Raw genomic sequence first — 18,965 nt, forward strand, 5'->3', positions numbered from 1 at the left:
AAATAAAAAAACATCAGAAATGACAGAACATTTATAAAAACTGCAACTTTTAATGTGTATTTCACGTCTAAAATCCTTATTCTTAACCCATCTGGTTAGGCTATACTATAAAACTAATTTGTGTAATTTCTCAAAAAAATTGCAATTGTTAATATGCACACATACAATTGCATCTGGGGTCTTGGTGACTCCTGTGCTCTAGTTGATGGCCTCTTGGACTCACAAAGTGCATTACAGACATTAAAATAATACAATAATGGACATTTTATTTGCAATACAGAAAAGAAATAAAACCAGAAATTATGATGGAAAATCATGAATCCAATAAAATACATTTTATAGGACCATATGCGAGACAAATCTGTATATTTCCAGAAAAATGAATGAACATCTATCTTCTTATCTTGGTGTGTTTCAAAGCCCTTAATACATTTGGTGTTCAGTCAGAGTTTGAAGTGAAAAAAAGGAGTCACCTCTGGATTATTAGACCATCACAGGGCTTCAGTGTGCAGGGTGTATGACACTGACGCTTTACATTAGAGACATTCAAAGTGTATAGTCCACCTGATGTGCCTCTCTGTGGAATTTGGGAGAAACATGCAAACTCTTGGGAGGCAACAGCACTAACCACTATGCAACCATACCACCCACGTCATGTACAGTCAGATAGAACTCCTGCGCGTACAAACACACATATTTCAGGGATTTCCTGGAAAACTGTTGTAAGTGTTCCAGGATTGTCACAATGTGACCCACAAAACAAAAGACCAACACATCATTTCATGCATTTTCCTAAAATTGACTGGAAAATGCAATCATGCTTAACATTAGTGCAGTTGGCTTTCAGATTCACTTGTAACCTCTAATTGAAGGTCTACGTACAATCACACATACAGAGTGGTTGATGTTTTTGAAAGTCCCAGACCATATTCCATGATGCATATTGTATTTGCATGGGTGGCCTGTAATCAAATAAACAGGACCCAAAAAAACACAAAGTCATGCCCTGACACAGCCTTTATAAAAGAGACAGACATATTGGAAGTATTGAAACAAATTTATTGAATCTTCCAGTCGAGGCTTGATATTCATGGAATAAAACTGCTTTTCTGGGAGTTTTACTGAGCAAAAACACAAAGAAGGAGAAAAACAAAACAAAGAGGCAATATGTGAAAGTGCAGACAGACAACAGAAAACATGTTAAAAAAAAATACAAAAAGAATGTAAAGAGTAATACAGTTTAACAGCAAAAAGGATTGCTCAAAGCATAAAATAACTGAATGGCAAAATCTGCATTTAATACAAAAAAGAAAAATCATATTCAGACATCTGTAACTGATACCCTTTTCTCAGTCAACAAGTAAAATTTGAATGCTCAACATTTTCCCATAACAGTCATCTAACATGTTTTGCTCAGTCGATGTAAAAAGAGAATGAGGAGTCACTGAAATATTTATGTCCTCAACGTGATTCTGTATTTGACACATTTGATTTAGGACAAACTAAACTGCACTTGTATTTGCCTCTGTCATGTGGTGTTCAGCTACCAGTCTTAAATGTGTAACACGACACTAACCAAACTACGCTTTGTAAAACCAGACTGCACAGCACATATTCTAATAGTGAATATATCTAAACACTATTCTTTTTTTCTCAAAATGCATTTGAAACACAAGTGTAACACAAGATGAGCAACATTCAAATGTTAGGTTTTTTTTCCGGAATAGTCTGAAATGCCCTTGAAGTGCCATGCCCCACACTAAACCCCACTCTTAACGCCCCCTAATTTCCTTTCTGATTATTTGTCATGATCTCTGAAATGGGATTTTAAAATTTTTATGTAACAACTTGGTACTGCGTTAACATTTTTTAGCCCAAAAAAAGAACACTTTGAAGAAACTGCATTCTTGTTTAAGTATCTGGAGATGATTCAAATGTTTCAGTCATACTGGTCAAGTCCCTGCTCACTTTTTACATGTTGTAAGTACATTTCATGCCAACCTCACTGCAGCCGACTGCAATTTTGGTGGAATGTCCCATAATTATTGTAACTACACAAGTATATCTGGATTTCAGAGGGAATATTTATATGAAAACTAGTAATGAGTCAGAATAATAGAACAATGAAAAAGAGACATTGTTGGAGCAAGATCAGGGAGGATACTTGCGTCATGATGTGTATGATGGTCTAATTATTTCAGTTGGTCACAAAGATCAAGTATCTTCCAGTTGCATCACACTCACTTTGCTTACTCCTCTCCCAGACTGTAAATGTGCCCAATTCAGACATCCTTCAAGTAGAGAACAAACCAATTAAACAACCCGCCCAGTCCTACTTGTCCCAGATCAGCTTGTGTTTCAGTCAAAATGTCCATCAGTTATTGGAAAAGGCAGGCTGGCTGAACCACAAGCCAATCTGTGATCCTATTCTTGCTACTTAGACCAAAATGCTGGGCTATGGACAGCCGCGGGGCTGAGGACAGTGGAGCCTAGGAGACGGAGGATATAGGGTTGTGGGGGGAGCCCATCTGGGTTAGCACCTTATCCAACCACTGCAAGGGACCGTGCAGGTGGATCTCGATCCAGCAGGGTGTGCTGGTCACATCCTGGCGGTGGTACTCTGCTCCCCAACCCTGGAACACACGGGAACACATCATTTTGAATTTGTTCTTGTTTCTCATTTTTAAGACTCGTTAGACTGTCGAGTGTGAATGTTGTGGTTGTGTTTGAGTACATGTTCATATTTTACATCAGGATGCGGCATGTTGATGTTGATATGTATACCCACATAAAATATTATTATTAAGAAAAATAAATAAATACAGATATTTAAATATCTGATGTGGGTTTTTTTTCTGATGTGATTTCTGGTTATATTGATTTTCAGTGACAATAGAACTACAAACAAGAAGATCAAAAATAGATTTTTACCTTGACCTTTTATCTAACTAGCACAGTTAAAAATGTGCATCGAGTAATACGAAGTAAGTGCAGCAGAGTAGAAAAAACACCAAATGAAAAATATATTACATTATGCAGCGTTTGCACAGCAAATAAAATAGAAAATTCCGATTTTTGAGATCTTTCAAAAAAAAATCCAATGTCCACCGAAATAAACATAAATTCCAAGATATCTTAAAAACTAACTTACTTATTATTAACAGTGACTCAACTGTAAAACGTCCAGTCAGCTTCTACTAAATATACTGTAGGAAGGTGAATATTAGCATGAGACAGTCAAAGCTCACCTTAACGAAACTCATGCGGATGGTACACATCTTGGTGAGCTCATAAACGGCCTCGAAGCCGTGGTTGACGGACTGGGCCAGCAGCTCGGCAAACTCCTGGTTGTTGAAAATCTTCAGACTGCAGCCACTGGGAATCTTACACACAGTCGTGGGATGGAAGCCGTGGTGGTAGTTACAGTTACGGCTCTGGACGAAGATACTGCTGTCACTCAGACACTCTGCGTACACCTCCCCACCAACATAATACAGATGGACACCTGAGAGAAAGCGGGAGAGAATTAAATGTCGGTCGCTTGGAGAAGCAGAAGCGTTGTGTCACTTTCATCAGCAAAAACTAAGTGTCAGTGCGGTCGTCTTAATATCAATACGCTAAAATGTTCACTCGATGTGTTATTATGGTTCCTATTGACAACATCAATTGATTTAGTCTCGTCTGCCGACGGTCGGTGCATTGCAGTCGTTGACGGGCTCTCCGCACTGCACCTTTGCCGATGTGCCGCCGGGTGTTCTCGATGGTGGAGTTGCGGTTGACGTTGGAGAGCAGGCCGAGGCAAAATCGGTTGCGGTTGTTGGAGGGATCTGTGAAGCCGTCGACGAGCACGCTGGTGGAGGACGCCTGGAACGCCTCCCCGACACGATTATTCAGCTCGTAGTAAACGATAGAGCACCAGTGCTTGGGTTCCTCGTAGGCCACGGGCTGCACATCTGCACAGGAAACACATTGACAGGTCAAAAGGGTGAGCTGAGTAGCCTGAACACGCAGAGACAGACGCAGACACATTCAATGCACATTTAAGACTCCTCGGGGCAGACGCAAGCTGCCAGGAGCCGCTGATGCCAGCTGTAAATCTTACTCATCTGCACATTTATATCTGGCAAATTGTCCCCAACAGCCCATTAACAATGATTTGAATAAATATATAGGACCCACTGGCTACATTTGTATACATTTATGCGGAAAAAATCAATGCAGATACATCCTAAAGTACGCCCACTGTCTGAGATCTGTGTGCCAGCCTTTATTGAGCAGAAAAACAGTCAATAGACGGGGCCTGGCCAATGCTCTCTGAGCCAGTGCCAGCTGGCCTCACCCACTCAGAGAGGGAAGAATAAATCATGTTTATCGAAGCACATACTTCTCCTAAACTTCCTGTAGCATGGCACTGGCTAGCAGGTGTGTTTTGTCTGTCCCCTTCCCAGAACCTACAATAGAAACCCGCTCCCCTGTTCAGGATGCAGCTTGTGGAAAAGAACAAAACTCCCCAAACTCCCACTTTCAACAAACATTTCAACAGCTCTTCCTGCTACTGCTGTCACCATGTGTGGGCAGAATTACTGGGCCTTGGGTGCATGATCATAAAAAGGTACAACTATGTTGTTGGTCAGTTGTGGAGAACTAAGGTTCATGCCAGAGAGCAACAGTTATTCTAATGAGGGGCGCGAACCCCTTCGTAGTGTGTTCGTGCAAAGAGAAGGAGTGGTTGACTTGGTCGGTTTCCTTTGTTTTGGCCTTAATTTCTGTTGGTTCGATCGTTCATAAAGAGGAAGATAACCTCCTTCTCTTTACAGGCGTCGGTAGCCTCTCACTCTACACTTCGTCATTCAGCCAGTGGGAGAAAGTTTCAATCAGATATACAGCTGCTAGTTAAAGGGAAAAAAACAGTTGTGGCAGGTTGTACAAAAACAGCCGCCGTTGTAGAGCATCCTGAGATGAGGACAAAAATCAAACTTCAAGGATTGTCTTGTAATTGAAATAATTACGGCGACAATTTGCTCATATGTAGGCTTATAACCGAAATAATGAATAAAAGGATTGTAGTCTGTGACAACATGTAAGCCTAAAACAAAATACCTGGCTTTGTTGAGTCTGTCTCCTCCCCTGCGTTTCAGCACCCGGGACGAGACAGCACACACACACACGCACGCACACGCCCACTACACACAACAAACACTATCTGTCTGAGAAAAACTCATAATACTTCAAGTTGATGCATAATGAATAATCTAGAATTACTAGTCCTTATTTTACGGCCTATTGAGGGATTTTTGGGGTAATGCATTTACGTTAATTAAAACGAAACTAAAACGATGCAAATACTGATTCAGACATCGAAGCTTCAAATTTGGGTCAGCCTGAGGGATTACTCTCTACATGAGATGACTTTGGACTCCAGGTCATTGTGCTGCATGGCCTGTACGTCTTACGTATTCACGAATGCACAGTTCACATGTGTCTCTTGCACAATAAAGCCAAAACCACATAGTCAAGAAAGCGGCAATTATTGCGCCGCATTTCCGATCTGAAAGTTGGAGGTAATTAGTGAATCTCATTGGTAACGACTTTCAAGCCATTACCACCAGCAGAGATGACATAAGCCGTAGCTTTTAAAGACCTCGTAAAACTGCTCTGAGGCCTGGCTTAATTTGTTGAGGCTCTGAGCTTCCTATGAGCTCGCACCCACAGACAGAGCCTCACGAGCAGCTCCTCTCCACCAACTGTTCAGGTTTTATCTGACAGGATATGGCATAAAAACTCATCTGAGGTTTGCTTTTCTCTTTTTGCATTTGGAGGTCGACCACAAGACAGGAAAGCGAAGAAAAAAAAACAGACTTCCCAGACATCTTTGCACCTGCAGCTCAAGGGAAGCCGGTGCAGACAGCTTTATGTGGATGATGATCACTGTGAACACAAGGACGGGTGTATGCGTGTGTGAGATAGCAACTGCCATGGTTACCTGGCCGGTTGTTACTCTCTATAGGCAAGGTTGGAACCAGGAGGTTGGTGTCCATTGGCTGGGGACAATCCTGAGTCATCTGCTCCTCTGGGGGCATGTAGGCAGGAGGGGGTGTCTCTGTATCAGGAAGGAGGCAAAAACAAAGAGCAGCGACGTGAATGGTTGTCGGGCACTGCGGAAAAAAGGAAGAAAAGCGGAAGAAAAGTTAGCTCTTGAATCTCACCTGGCATTTGGAATGGACTTTCGGGGTCAGAGCTCGATGGTGACTGAGGGAAGGTGGCGCTGCTGCTGCCGCTTCCCGGCGAGTTTGGGTAGCTGTTTACCGGCGAATTGGGGAAAGCGGGGGGCATCGTGTTGGCCTGAGTGAAGGATTCTGGGAAGGTCGCATTCTGCGGCATGTGCGGCTCGTTCTGTTGTAGGGGGTTGCGAAAGCGAGGCAACATTGTATGCTTGGCGTTGAACTCACTGTTCCGCGGTACCAACACAGGGGGCAGCACTGAAGACGGAGAAAGACATGAAATGGTTAAAACAGGAAATGCTTCAATGCTCCGGCAGTTCTTTAAGCAATTGGCTTTTTTCTCTGCCTTCTGATAACAATTGGGAGACACAATGTCATAAACTGTGAGACACTATCATGTCAATTTTGCCATACTATTGTTTTGCAATTGTATGCAATGTTTTAAATAAAAGAGGATTATTGTTTCAAGGCAATATACAACTTGTATATAATGTATTCTGTTTTGTTTCCTGCGTTTATCTTTGAGTGTCTAGATTTTATTGTTCTGTGATTCATGTGACTTGGCTGCTGGGTTAATTGACTTAACAAAGAAGACTTGTTTTAAAGTCACACAAAAGCAAAACAAATCTATACAAACTCAAAAAGAATTGATTCCAACATAAAAAAAATTGAAAAAAAAATCTTTCTGGCACTTGCCATGTTTCTACGTTCTGAGCGCAGATGTCCCTGCATTTTTTTCTATGTCAGCTTCCTGCCTGCTGATCTTAGCCAGCGGTATTTGGCCCAGACTCTCAGGTTTCTGATCTGAAAAGACCATTTGAGGCAGACCATTCTTGAGGAATTCATCACTTGGGGTAAATAAATATCCTGGCTGATGTGAGGGCTATTCAGGTGCATTGCATACAAACTACAGAGATACGCTCCACTTGTGTCTATAAATACCTGCGCAGATAAATAAAGCTGCTGCTGAAATATTAGCTGAGGCCCGCGCTGCTGTCAGTGTTCCTGCAGGTAGCCCATGTGCGCTGCAGCAGGCCAATGCATCCATGTAGCAGTTTATTTCAAAGGCTATATGTGGAGCAGGTGTTTGGTTGAATAGCACAGGGAGATTGACAGGATGTGTGTGGAGGCGGGTGGTGTGAGGGGAGAAGGGGAGAAGGGGAGGGGGTAATGTGGACAGACAGGTGCTGTGGGGCTTAATCACCTTAACCCTCCGTCTTCCACCCGCTGCTAAAACAAAAAGTGTGCAAGCCAGGCAACAACTCTTTCCTCCCATTGTGTGTGGGTGACTGGCTTCCTGTTCCAGCCATCCTCAGAGAAACTGTGCGTGCATGTGTGTGTGTGGGTGTGTGTGTGTATCCTGGTTTTTGTAATATGCGTTCAAGTGTAGAAGTGTGTCTACATGTGAGCAAAAAAAAAGGCCAGCATGCTCAAAACAAAGCCCTCATTCTCTCCTAGATGGAATTTCTTTTCCCACACACACACACACACATACACACACACACACACATACACTCTTGGCTCTTTACACACTTAACACTCTGCAAACAGCTGTTTCTATCTTGTCAGCTGATCCTCATTTTCTGTTTAGGAAGAGGCCAAGTCGTGTTTGATTTGTATTTCTGCATATAAACATGCGGGAGGAAAAAAAGAGACCTGCGTAAGACATTACTGGAAAGGAAAATTTAATAACTTCAGGCTCAAAAAGTTCTGGAAATATTTGTTCAAGGTTTTCCTTTTATACAGAAGAACATAAAAATGGGGATGTTGCGATCACAGTAAATGGTATGTGTCTGAATGACTAGGAAACCAGGATGTCCTTAAAATTCAAACATTTGACACATTATTCTTATATAAAGCAACACAAGGGATGCCATGACTAAATTAATATAACTGATTATGGTTTAATAATATCATTGACAATGTGGGTCACCCTGTCATGGCTGATTGACTCAATAAGGTTCTTATTGGCGCTGATATAATCGGTATACCCCTAATTATTTCCAGACTAAATCACTCACCTGGACTGTCCACTCGTTTGTAGTGGTAGGGGTTGATACACACATCCTTCTGTTTGGAGCCGAAAGGGAACTCGCAGCACTCCAGGGCCTTCAGCTCGTGGTGGGACTGCAGGTCGGGCCAGCGCCACACCCGGCAATAAATGACATGCGGCAGGCCTTTCCTATGGGACACCTGCAGCCGTCCATCCAGGGAGCGGGGGATTGTCACACAGTTACTGACCTGACCCGGGCAGCTGAGAGCCCTCTCCAACTCCTCCATGGCTCCCTTCTTCTTTTTCAGTTTCTTAACCAGAGCATCCACGGCCTTCTCCGCCCACTTCTCTTCCTCGTCTCCCTGCTTCCAGCCCAGCAGCCGCTTGACCGCCGGGCTGGTGAAGGAGAAGAGCGAGGTGACGTTCATGTCGGACAAGCCGCCCTCCTCCTCCTCTCTCCTTTCTGTCCAAAAGAAGTGGGAGCGGCGATAGTGGACAGTCTCGTCTGACAAAAATGTAGGGCGGAAAGAGTGTTTGTCCTTTTTGGAGTCTCAGATCATCCTCAGCTTCAGCGACGTACGATCAGGTCTTTTTGACAGTCGATTGCTAGAAGAAAAGGAAAGTTAGGTTAGCATCCAAGAGTAACACTTTCTACAAAAAAAGAAGAAGATTTTAAACACATTTCTGTAGATCAGTCCTGCTCGCTGTGTCCATTGCCGAACAAAGTTGTAGCAACTATGACACACATTAACCTCTCCCCCTTTTGCCTCATAAGCAGCCCTGATAGCTATTACAACCCCTGTCGAGGCGATGTTGTCATCATTATGGCCGTTATGGCCATGTCAGTCATGGCTTCTGGGAAGCTGGCAGAGGAGTCACGGCGGACAGCCTTTGGTGAACGTCCGCCCCAACCAGACATTCTCCAGATAGCTTCCCGTCCGTATGGCTTGTCACATTACCACCACTCACTAATGTCATTTACAGTAAAGGATTCCACATGTATATTCTTTCACTTGTTAAATCTGCCATCCTGACCATTTCTTCAACATGTATTTCATAGTGTAAGCTCAAATTCATTGGCCAACACATTGTCAGTAAATGGTGAAACAGTTCCAGTACAAAACATCGAACAATTGACTGATGTCTTTAGCTTTAGCAGCAAGTTATAATTTTGTTCATTATAATTTATCGTTGTTCAGTAAAATTACTCCAATAATTTAGTCTTTGGGTCCATGTTCACTTCATGTCAGCTTATAGGATTCACATACACTGCAACAGGAAATAAACTGGGACACAATTGGACTTTAAAATGATCTATAATAAATAAGGAAATTGCACTCACAAATACTCTATTTTAGTAGCTCAAGTTGATGTCTTCAAATTGATTTATTCCTGCAACTAACAGTCACAGACCCAAATATATTCATGTTACTGTCATAAAAGAAAAAAACAGATGGAGGAATTTATATCTTGCCAACCCATACTTTCACTTGATATGAGTCAACACATTTTAAATGCTCTCAGTTGCTCTCTAACAACCGCGTGAGAAAAAGTGTTTGCCAGCAAACTCTGCATATAAGTGGAATTTGAAACGGTCTTTCAGATGGAGTCTTTCAATCAGCTGCCCGCTGAGGCAAATGTTCAAAAGCATCAACAACACCAACTAAAAACACTGGCTTGGAGCAGGAATCTGTAAATGTGCAGGACTAAAAAAAAAGAAAGTGCATGTGGACCCCAGAATAAAAGTGCCCATTCACTCGAGTCCCAGAGGAGCAATTCAGTAGCCAGGACGTACACACATTCTAACTTTTAAAGAGGAAAACAAAAGCACATTGAGCTCATCCAGTTCCTTCTTTTCAATCTTTTCTGAATGCAATTAAGAAAGCTAAAAAAAACATAGCTATGGTTCAGGTTTGGCTTTGCACAGCTGTTCAGATGCGATCCTAGGATCAAATAAACAGCTTTTCAGAAATCCACCACCTTTCATCCACACTGACTCATGGGTTGCTCCCTGACAGTAAAGCCTGATGTATATTGGATTTCCTACGAGCCGGAACAAATACATCATTAAGACTGCTCTGTAGTTATTCTTGGCCCTTCAGATTATGGGATGAATGGTGATTTCTATCTTTGTCAGCTACTGCATGTGTAAGCTACATCACACTGACAAACAGGCAGGGGAGTTTGATGAGAACAGGTGCTGTTTACAACGTGTGTGTGCGTGCGTGTGTGTGTGTGTGTGTGTGGATCCTGGACTCTTACTACTGCTAACCGCAGTGACGGGAAGGCAGCAAGTTGCACCTATACTTAGCTTAACCACCCGAATCACATTGGCTAATCAAACTATACATACGTTTGTGTGAGAGGAGGGACGGAGAAAACATATCTCACCACTGATACCACTTGTGCCTCAAGACCCCACTATGATATCACAAACTACTAGCGTCCTCAGAGAACAACTCTCCAACATCACAGAGACGGGAAACAGGCTGTGGAGTTTTGTCTTCATAGCTGTCAACGCCTGCACAGCAGCAACATCACTTCCTCCTGCTGAGAGCTGCAGGTTTTTCCACAGGTGCAGGGTGGGAGAGAAAAAGGCGGTTTCCTGAATCAGCAACCCCTGACCATTAACTTCCTTTCAGGCTCTCTCTCACTAGTTTACTTCTAAACGCAGAGGAGGATGGGTCAGAAATGTCATGGGTGTGGCCTTTGTTTAAACAACTTTTTATTCCCTAAATGATATATTATTCCCGTTCCTCCTGACAGTATTAGTAGACTTGTGTTATTAAAGAAAATACGCCATCAAAGATCTGCTAATTCAGTGATCACCCTGTTATTTTGTTCATAAATCTCTTTTATTTTGAAGCAGCAAAACCAGGAAATATTGTGTTTTTATCAACAGTAACTTTACACAATGTCAGTTGTGCTCCTCCAGCCCTGGCTTTCCTCCTCCTGTGTGACGAGAGACCTACGTTTGATATTTGTTGTGCTTTCATGCTGTCCACACCTCACAGATCCAAACTCAATGCAAGCCAGGCCACCTTCAGCATGTGGTCTGGCTGATCGGTTCCCAATGCGAGCAAGATCTGATCTCTCAGAGCTTAAAGACTTGGTTTTTATTGCATCCAGGCATGATCTGATGACATAAGTCAAAGTGTTAGCACGACCTGACTCATCCTCATATAGATCAAAAGTAATAAACGCAATATTTCCTTGGATCAGCATTCAGATATGTAAGGAGTCTTTTGATCCCCTTCCAGTCACAAAGCTGCTTTGATGGCCTCTCAGTAACAGCCAGTGCTATCAGTTCAGGACTGGCCGCAGAAAGACAACCTTTAATCCATTTCAGATATAAAATTCCAGAACGTTCTGTACTGTAACATTTGGAGCAGGCTCCATCAACCTCTGTTGTCATCCTGCTGCAGCTGGAGACCATATCTCTTGGATATTTCCAATCATGACTGCTGGCGCGACCGCATGCTTATGTAAATGTTCTGATCAGGTGTCAACATCTGGTCCTGCAGAGTTGCCAAATAGACCATAAAGTGGAGTTTGCTTCCTGTGATTGACAGGTCCGAGCCGTAGACTGCGTCTTCATGCCACTTCTCTGCAAATCTGGTAACGTCTGTTTATTGATTCTGAAAAAAACAACATGGCGACTGTATTCCAAGATGGTGTTAGCAAACTCGCCAAACTCAAGGCTTCATATCGGCAGCCCATAAATCAATGGGTGACATCACGATGACTACATCCACTTCTCATATGCAATCTATAGGTCTGACATGATGATTTGATGTTTGTGTTGGCTCTTTGGGGAATGCTAGTTTAGAGTTGCTCCCTGATCCTATACCTATGTATAGACAAGGATGTCCGCACTAAAAGCCTGTGCAACCGGCCCAGTTGTGTCAACAAGGGGAGGAGAGTCTTTGGCATGGGTATTCACATAAAAACAAAGTCCAGTTAGAGAGCATTGCCTCATGCAAAGGTCTGAAACATTCCAAAAATGTCTAACTTGCATTTTTTTTGTATCAATGTCTGTATGTGGTCAACGACTAACTGTCCAATCAGATAAAGAAAGTTATATTGAAAAACATCTCAACCATATGTATTGTCTGTCCTGTCTGAACTGGATGGATCATAAATAATACATCCTCAAATAATGAATGAATGTTCTTCTCACATTTCGAGTGAAATGAATGCTGAATTTTAAAATAAAAAATAAGCTTTTGAAAATGTGTATCTTAAATTAAAGTACTTAATAAAAAATGAAAAATGAATCAAACTGAGTTGCCCTGCAGCTTTATATTCATTTTATTCAGGTGTGAAGTGATTATCGTCTTCTCATCTTTTAAAAAGAGAATATTGTGTGCAGGGTGTATATCTGTGGTTATTGAAACCACTTGTTTTTGCTCTATTCTCAAGGGGGCAGTAAATTAATTTGTTAAAATTCTGGTTGCATATCGTTTATTTTCTGTGCCTTCATTTTGGATTCGAGTGGGCACATTTGCTCAAAAGGGTTGTACTTTTGTCTCGTAGTCGCTTTTAAGTATTGGCACGGTCTCTGAACATAGGAGACACACTGGTTTTGAACCGCGCATGGAGAGGATGAACATAAAAGGGTCTTTACATTCTTGGTTAATGGCTCTGGATTCGCTGTCCACTTTTCTCTTTTTCGAGCACGCCATCTGAAATAACTTCTCTGACTCACGTACTTCTCAGATTTGGTCTCTCTTCCCGCCTCTTCTGTGTGTGTGTGTGTGTGTGTGTGTGTGTGTGTGTGTGTGTGTGTGTCTAACTACTGCCGGTGCTTATCTGAATACACATATTTGATTGGCAGAGCCGAATCAGGTGAGATGATGTACAACAAACTCAATTGGTCTCTGTGTTTCCTGGACCGCTGTACAAGTTCTGCAAAGTCTAGAAAGCTGCGCCATTTAAATAAAAGCGCACCTTCTAAATTTCATAATTCTGAATTATCCATCGATTATCGGTCCGGCCGGATACAACGCCATTTGGGTTCGGGAAATCCAAGTTCTTAATCCCAACTACAACGCTCTGATGGGTTTGGTTGTTTGACACCTGAAGCGGACAAAAACACTGGACCTGAAATTGTGAAATGCGGTCAGCTTTAAGATTCCTACTAACAATTCTCTTTAGGGCTGCAACTTTTCCTCACATCCAATGATAAAGCTGATATATTTAAATTGCATGTTTTGTCCAACAAACAGCCCAAAACACATTTGTCAATAAAACAAAACAGAGAAAAGCAGCAATCATAATGATAGATCATAGATTGATCTCTCAAAATCTATTCCTTGCGTCTAAATATCTACATGTAGTCATCAACCTTTGAGCCTCATCGCTAATGTCTCGCACAGTCAATGAAGAGTCAAGATGCCGGCATTGGCCTTGGCCGCTGCTCTCCTCCCTGTAAGAGCTGAAACACAAACCATCATTTACACAACAGCTCCATAAAAACCACTCTGACATTCCCTCCAGCTGAAGCCGGGCAATGTTCTCTCGCTATTGTGTTAGCGGTAGCTTGTTATGGCCATCCGTTAGCGTACCGGACAGAAACTGAGGCTAATGGGAGCACAGAATGGGATCATGCGACACTGGCAGGCGGAGGCTTTGACCCACCTGGTGTGAGCTATTAGCCACTACACTAGACCCATGGATCATTTTGCACCGCTCCAGTGTCTGTTAATCAATTTAGGCCCGGGCTGTGTAGGAGGAGGAGGCAGTAATGATGCTCTCTGGACCCTCCCCAGGGACGAGGCATTATACAGAAGCTACATTATTTATCAGCAGGGTCCTGGATGGGGCCTCCATTAGCCCCCGCTCAAATGGAGTCACTGGCTATAAACAGAGGAGTACAGGAAGAGAGAGTGGTAGATAAAGAGAGAGAGAGAGAGAGAGAGGAAGAGGGGGGAATGATGGAGATTGAAAAATAGAGGAATAAAGTCAGAGTGATGGCAACGTAAGACAGAGTGATTGTTTTGGAGGGAGAGATATGGAAAAGACTTGTATATCTGGTCTCTTCAGCGAGCACTTCCCGATGAAGTGCCTTCAAGGGTCGTTACTAAGCAAAGAGTGACACTACAAGGATGCAAGAAATGCTGTTCCACAAATGTAACTCACAGCAGTGACTTTATAAGCATCTGTGGAGGAGGAGATGTCCCAAAGTTCAACATCACTTGTGGCTACACATTGGAAAAAAATGACTTATGAGCTATTTCACTGTTTTGGAGCTTTGTAAATGAAATATACTGCATGTCAATTTTGGACTGTTAGTGCAACAAAATAAGCAATTTGAAGACGTCACTCTGGAAATTTGTGGTGAGAACTTTTCTCTATTATCTGGTATTTTCTATAACAAATGATTCACCCAACAAGTTATCGGCATGTTAATTCACAATGAAAATTGTTATTAGTCACAATAAACAAAACCTTTTTATTCATTAAAAAAGTAAAAACTTCTCAAATATAAAAAAACAAATAAAAACAGTTTTACAAGACCTGTCTTAATAAAATGGACAAAACTATACTAAATCAGAAACTATCTGATCAAAAACATTTCACAAATTTAAAATAGATTCCTTAAATTTTGCTTCTTAAAAAACTAACCAAAATAAGTATTGAGTGTGACATTTTATGGTTGGAAAATAAATCTGTCAGGGCTCTCTGGTGAATACGTTGCAAATGCAATTTCTTGCTATTTATTGGCCAACATAAAAGGTAATATACCGCATTTGCAATAAAGAAGTTTTAGCTGGTGTATCAGCCCATCCTGAGCATAACTATTACTAATCCATCTCTAATAGCCGGCCCTATTAGCCAACAAATGCAGATATTTGCAGAAACAGTCAAAGAGCAAAGCTTGAAATAACCAGTCAGACATGAAGTGCTGCCCTTTGCGACTAGACATGGCCTGAGAGGCTCCTTAAACTCACTGCTGGGGTCACTTTTCTTCACAAACACACACACAGACACACCCACACACACACACAGGCGCACACACACACGCACATGCAGAGCTTGGACCGAGTAAAGATTACACGTCTGTACAAGTGAGAGAAATCCAACTAGTCAAAAAGACTAACTTTGAAAGGCTGAACTGGGATCAGATTCTTTATGTCCCAGACACAGCAGTCCCACACACCACTGCAGACATAACTAGCAAACACATGGGGTTTCATGCAGCTATCTCAACCATGCTTGGCACTCAGTGTTGGGTTAGTGTTGTGTTAGGGTGGACACCTCACCCCGACACATGGCAGGCGATGTTGTCCGGGGCCGTACAGACACACAGGAGGGTTTTGACGTTGTTCACTACTGTTGTGACTGACTCTCTGGATACAGGAATGCTGCTTGCTGCTAACCTATATTTACACCGTGTCGTTGAGTAGTTTTTTTGTGCCTTTGCTATAGTAGATAGATGGATAAATACACAGACAGACAGACAGACAGACAGACAGAGTAATGTTTGACTTCAGCATACAGAGGCAAGTATAATGTTTTGCTGTGTTCTGTAATGCAGCTAATAAAATAATCTTACAATAGCATCTGCATTGCCATTTACTGAAGAAACCCCTCATTTAAATTCTATTAAAACATCATTTGTTTCATTTTCAAACTGAATATGAAACTGAATAGCCTGAGAATGCAGGAACGATTAAAAAAAAAGAAGCAAAAACTATTTGAAGTAAATCACGGACAAGGACAAATTCCTGTCCTTTAGGTAATCTGATATGTCATCTTCAATAATGTCAGGAGATCTAGCCTTAGCTGCTGTTGGTCTCTCTTTCCCTCCCTACTCTCTCTCTCTCTCTCTCTCTCTCTCTCTCTCTCTCTCTCTCTCTCTGTCTCATACATATCTACACAAATTCATAAATATATTGACAACCAGGACGTCCTGCGCTAGATGTAACGATCTGGCACGTGTGGTGAAATATACTGAATGTGTACTCCCTCATTTATAACACTAGTTTTGTCACATCAAAGTATGATCACTTAACACGTGTATAATACAGACCACGTATCAAAGCATCACACCACAATATAGTATAGAGCTCAATGGATAGTTGCAATTCATATAAGATATTTGTCAAGGACAAATGACATTCCCAGAAGATTTGAGGATTCGCTGCTTATCTCATATCATCGTAAATTGAACATCTTTGGGTTGGCAATTTGAAGACATTTCATGGGAAATTGTGAAGGCCATTATGCACAATTGTCTGACATTTCATTGACCATGTAATTCATGAAGTATGACACATTCTATAACTTCATGATCCCAATAGCTCCATACCATGTGTTCAATTCCTGCAGTTTCATCTTTAGTCCCTCACTGTGTGCAGCTGCAGGCCAATACATGTACTGGGGCTTCTACTGATACGAGCTTTAAAGAGAATTAACCCACAATCTGGAGTGTTTTAGTGTCCAAAAGCAGATATTCTACCACATTCCAGTCTGATAGTGTGAGTTAAGGGAAAGGAGAAGAAGAAAAAAAAGTTTGAAGCTGCCAACTGACACACTGTTGCGTTGATAACCGCTGGGCTCTATTTCCCGACAAACAGAACCATGCACGCCGTAGCAGGAGAAAAGACACATCAAGAAACTTTTCATTTAGCATGTTAAAAAATAAAACAGAAAGTTTACAGTACCTTCTCTTCTCTTGCTTCTCTCTCTCTCTCTCTCTCGGTCTCCTCCTGTGTGCTCTCTCAGCCCGTCTTGGGTCTGCTCGGCCTGGCGTCAGTCAGTCGCGGAGCCCTCTCACCCTCCGCTGAGCGCCAGTATCACGCCGCGGGAGCATGCAGCCCCGACAATAACAAGACCTACTTTTCACACATCTAACGTCTTCATTCACTGTGTGGAAATGTATTATGTAACTCTGAAACAATGGGGGTTTCTCGCTGCATACGAAGAGCTTCTCGCCACTGGAGACTTTGCTTTTTCAGATGTCTGAGTTCGTTGTCGCAAATGTCGCTTGTCTCATGCAATTGAGAGAGAAAGAAAGCAGCAGCAAAGGGGGGGCTCTTCCCTTCAGATGCTCCAAGAACATCACTGCAAAATATAGGATCGTTGTTTGTTTTGGCTCTTTTCTGCATGTATTCTCTTGCAACAATTTTTACTCTCCGATGTATCTGTAGTGAACTCCTGAGCTGCACTTTGTTAAGCCTGCCTCTCACTTCCTCTCTTGCTTTATGATAAGTATTTGGTTGTCAGGAGATCAAAAGTGTCCAGAAGCACAGGAACAGGCTAACACATGCCATCATCTCAGCTTCCCACCTCGAGACAATAGTGCACACACACACAACCAGCCCAGGCTTGAAGCAGGCTGTACACTGGTGGGTAGGAAGAGGGATAATTTTGCAATGTCAAGAAGGAAACTTCCAACTGTTGTTCGGACCATCTCATTAATATTGCATGATAATGCATGAAAATAGCCTGCAGGCAGGGGAACAGCAGCAGAGGACATGAAGTGTCATTAACCTATGTGAGCTAAATCAGTCCATGCATAGGTTGCATATGTGCATCAGAAATAATAGGAGTTAAAATAACTTTTGATCAGGTAATATTTTCTGTGATCAAGACAGAGCTGAAGAGGTGAATTCCCTGTCATAAAATCATTTCATAGACACTACATAAAAATGTTCTCTTTCATATAACAGAAAGTTTAAATGACTGACAAGTATAATGTGTAATCTAAGAAAATACTTCCGAACATACACTATATTTGATTTAATACTATAGGAACATTACAGTAGACTATTAAAAAAATCGCCCAGGCATATCTGAATTTATTAAAAACCTAGAGTCAAATTGATTTTATTCCATCGTTTCGTGGGTTTTAATAATCAAGTTCAGGGTCGCCGCGGCGAGGAGGGACTAGATTATCTTGAAGACAGGCGGAGGGAAACGTTCAGAGCGGAGGAGGCTTCTGGCGTGTGACGTCACGGCGCTGGCGACAGAATGTCTGAGTGAGGCGGGAGCGAGCTGCACGTGAATAAATCTGGGAAAACAGTGCGAGGAGGGGGAGGGAGGGGCGGGGAGCGACGATGATGATTATGAGTAGGAATAGAAAGAAGGCTCCCCAAACTTTTTTTTTTAGTTAAAGGGTTCCCTTGCACACAGACACAGCTACGCACACGCACACACACACGCGCACACACACGGCTACTGTACATTCACTACAACACCACAGACATAGCTGCAGGCCTCATGCCTTTAAGGAAGAGGTTACTGAGTTTACACCGACTCCATCAGGCTTTATGACATTTTATCTCTTCATAACTGTGTAATCAGCTGTTGATAATCCCCAAGACTAACTTTGATATTTGTACATCGGCCATTGTATTATTTTCCATACATACCATATAATCGTCAAGGTAGCATTTCCACAATGTAAAAATATTCCGTAACAAGTGGAATTAATCTTGTAAGGGACAATTTGTACATCGTAGTAGCGCTAATTCTACTCCAAAACCGTTAAACCCAGGGTCACCAAAATATTTGGTGTTTTTTGTTTACATTTGTTGTATTATATCATAATTTAACCGTTTAATTATTTAATACATTTGCTGTATAAAATCTAGCTGTTTCAAATGAAAGTGTTGCCGGGACACAAATCTCACAGATGTCCAAAAAGTCCTGTTGGTAAATTTAATTGCTTGGCTCAAGAGTGTCAGTAATTTGTCTTTATGCAGGATCAAGCAACCACAATGCAAATATTTATATTTTAAAGA

At 42.0% G+C, this 18,965-nt stretch overlaps 1 protein-coding gene across 1 annotated transcript; it reads right to left on the reverse strand.

Annotated features, from left to right (window-relative positions):
* Positions 1-1,038: 1,038 nt before the first annotated feature.
* On the reverse strand, positions 1,039-16,978 carry smad1 (SMAD family member 1). Its single transcript, XM_068589042.1, has 7 exons — positions 16,884-16,978; positions 8,243-8,820; positions 6,207-6,479; positions 5,984-6,100; positions 3,732-3,953; positions 3,249-3,505; positions 1,039-2,633 (listed from the first exon to the last, which is right to left on the reverse strand). Exons 2-7 carry the CDS (start codon positions 8,640-8,642, stop codon positions 2,490-2,492), a joined length of 1,413 nt encoding a protein of 470 aa, XP_068445143.1. The 5' UTR covers positions 8,643-8,820; positions 16,884-16,978; the 3' UTR covers positions 1,039-2,489.
* Positions 16,979-18,965: the final 1,987 nt, after the last annotated feature.

This window comes from Clinocottus analis, unplaced genomic scaffold (genome assembly GCF_023055335.1).
Source record: "Clinocottus analis isolate CAN_PGR_092001 unplaced genomic scaffold, fCliAna1.0.p SCAF_22, whole genome shotgun sequence".
In the NCBI taxonomy this organism is placed as follows: domain Eukaryota; kingdom Metazoa; phylum Chordata; class Actinopteri; order Perciformes; family Cottidae; genus Clinocottus; species Clinocottus analis.

Excerpts from the sequence above, each read along its gene's own strand:
- smad1 (XM_068589042.1), bottom strand. The coding sequence starts at position 8,642 with ATGAACGTCACCTCGCTCTTCTCCTTCACCAGCCCGGCGGTCAAGCGG. Across the intron at positions 3,954-5,983 it reads AGAGAGTAACAACCGGCCAG|ATGTGCAGCCCGTGGCCTAC; the intron begins GTAACCATGGCA and ends TTTCCTGTGCAG. Across the intron at positions 2,634-3,248 it reads TCCGCATGAGTTTCGTTAAG|GGTTGGGGAGCAGAGTACCA; the intron begins GTGAGCTTTGAC and ends CGTGTGTTCCAG.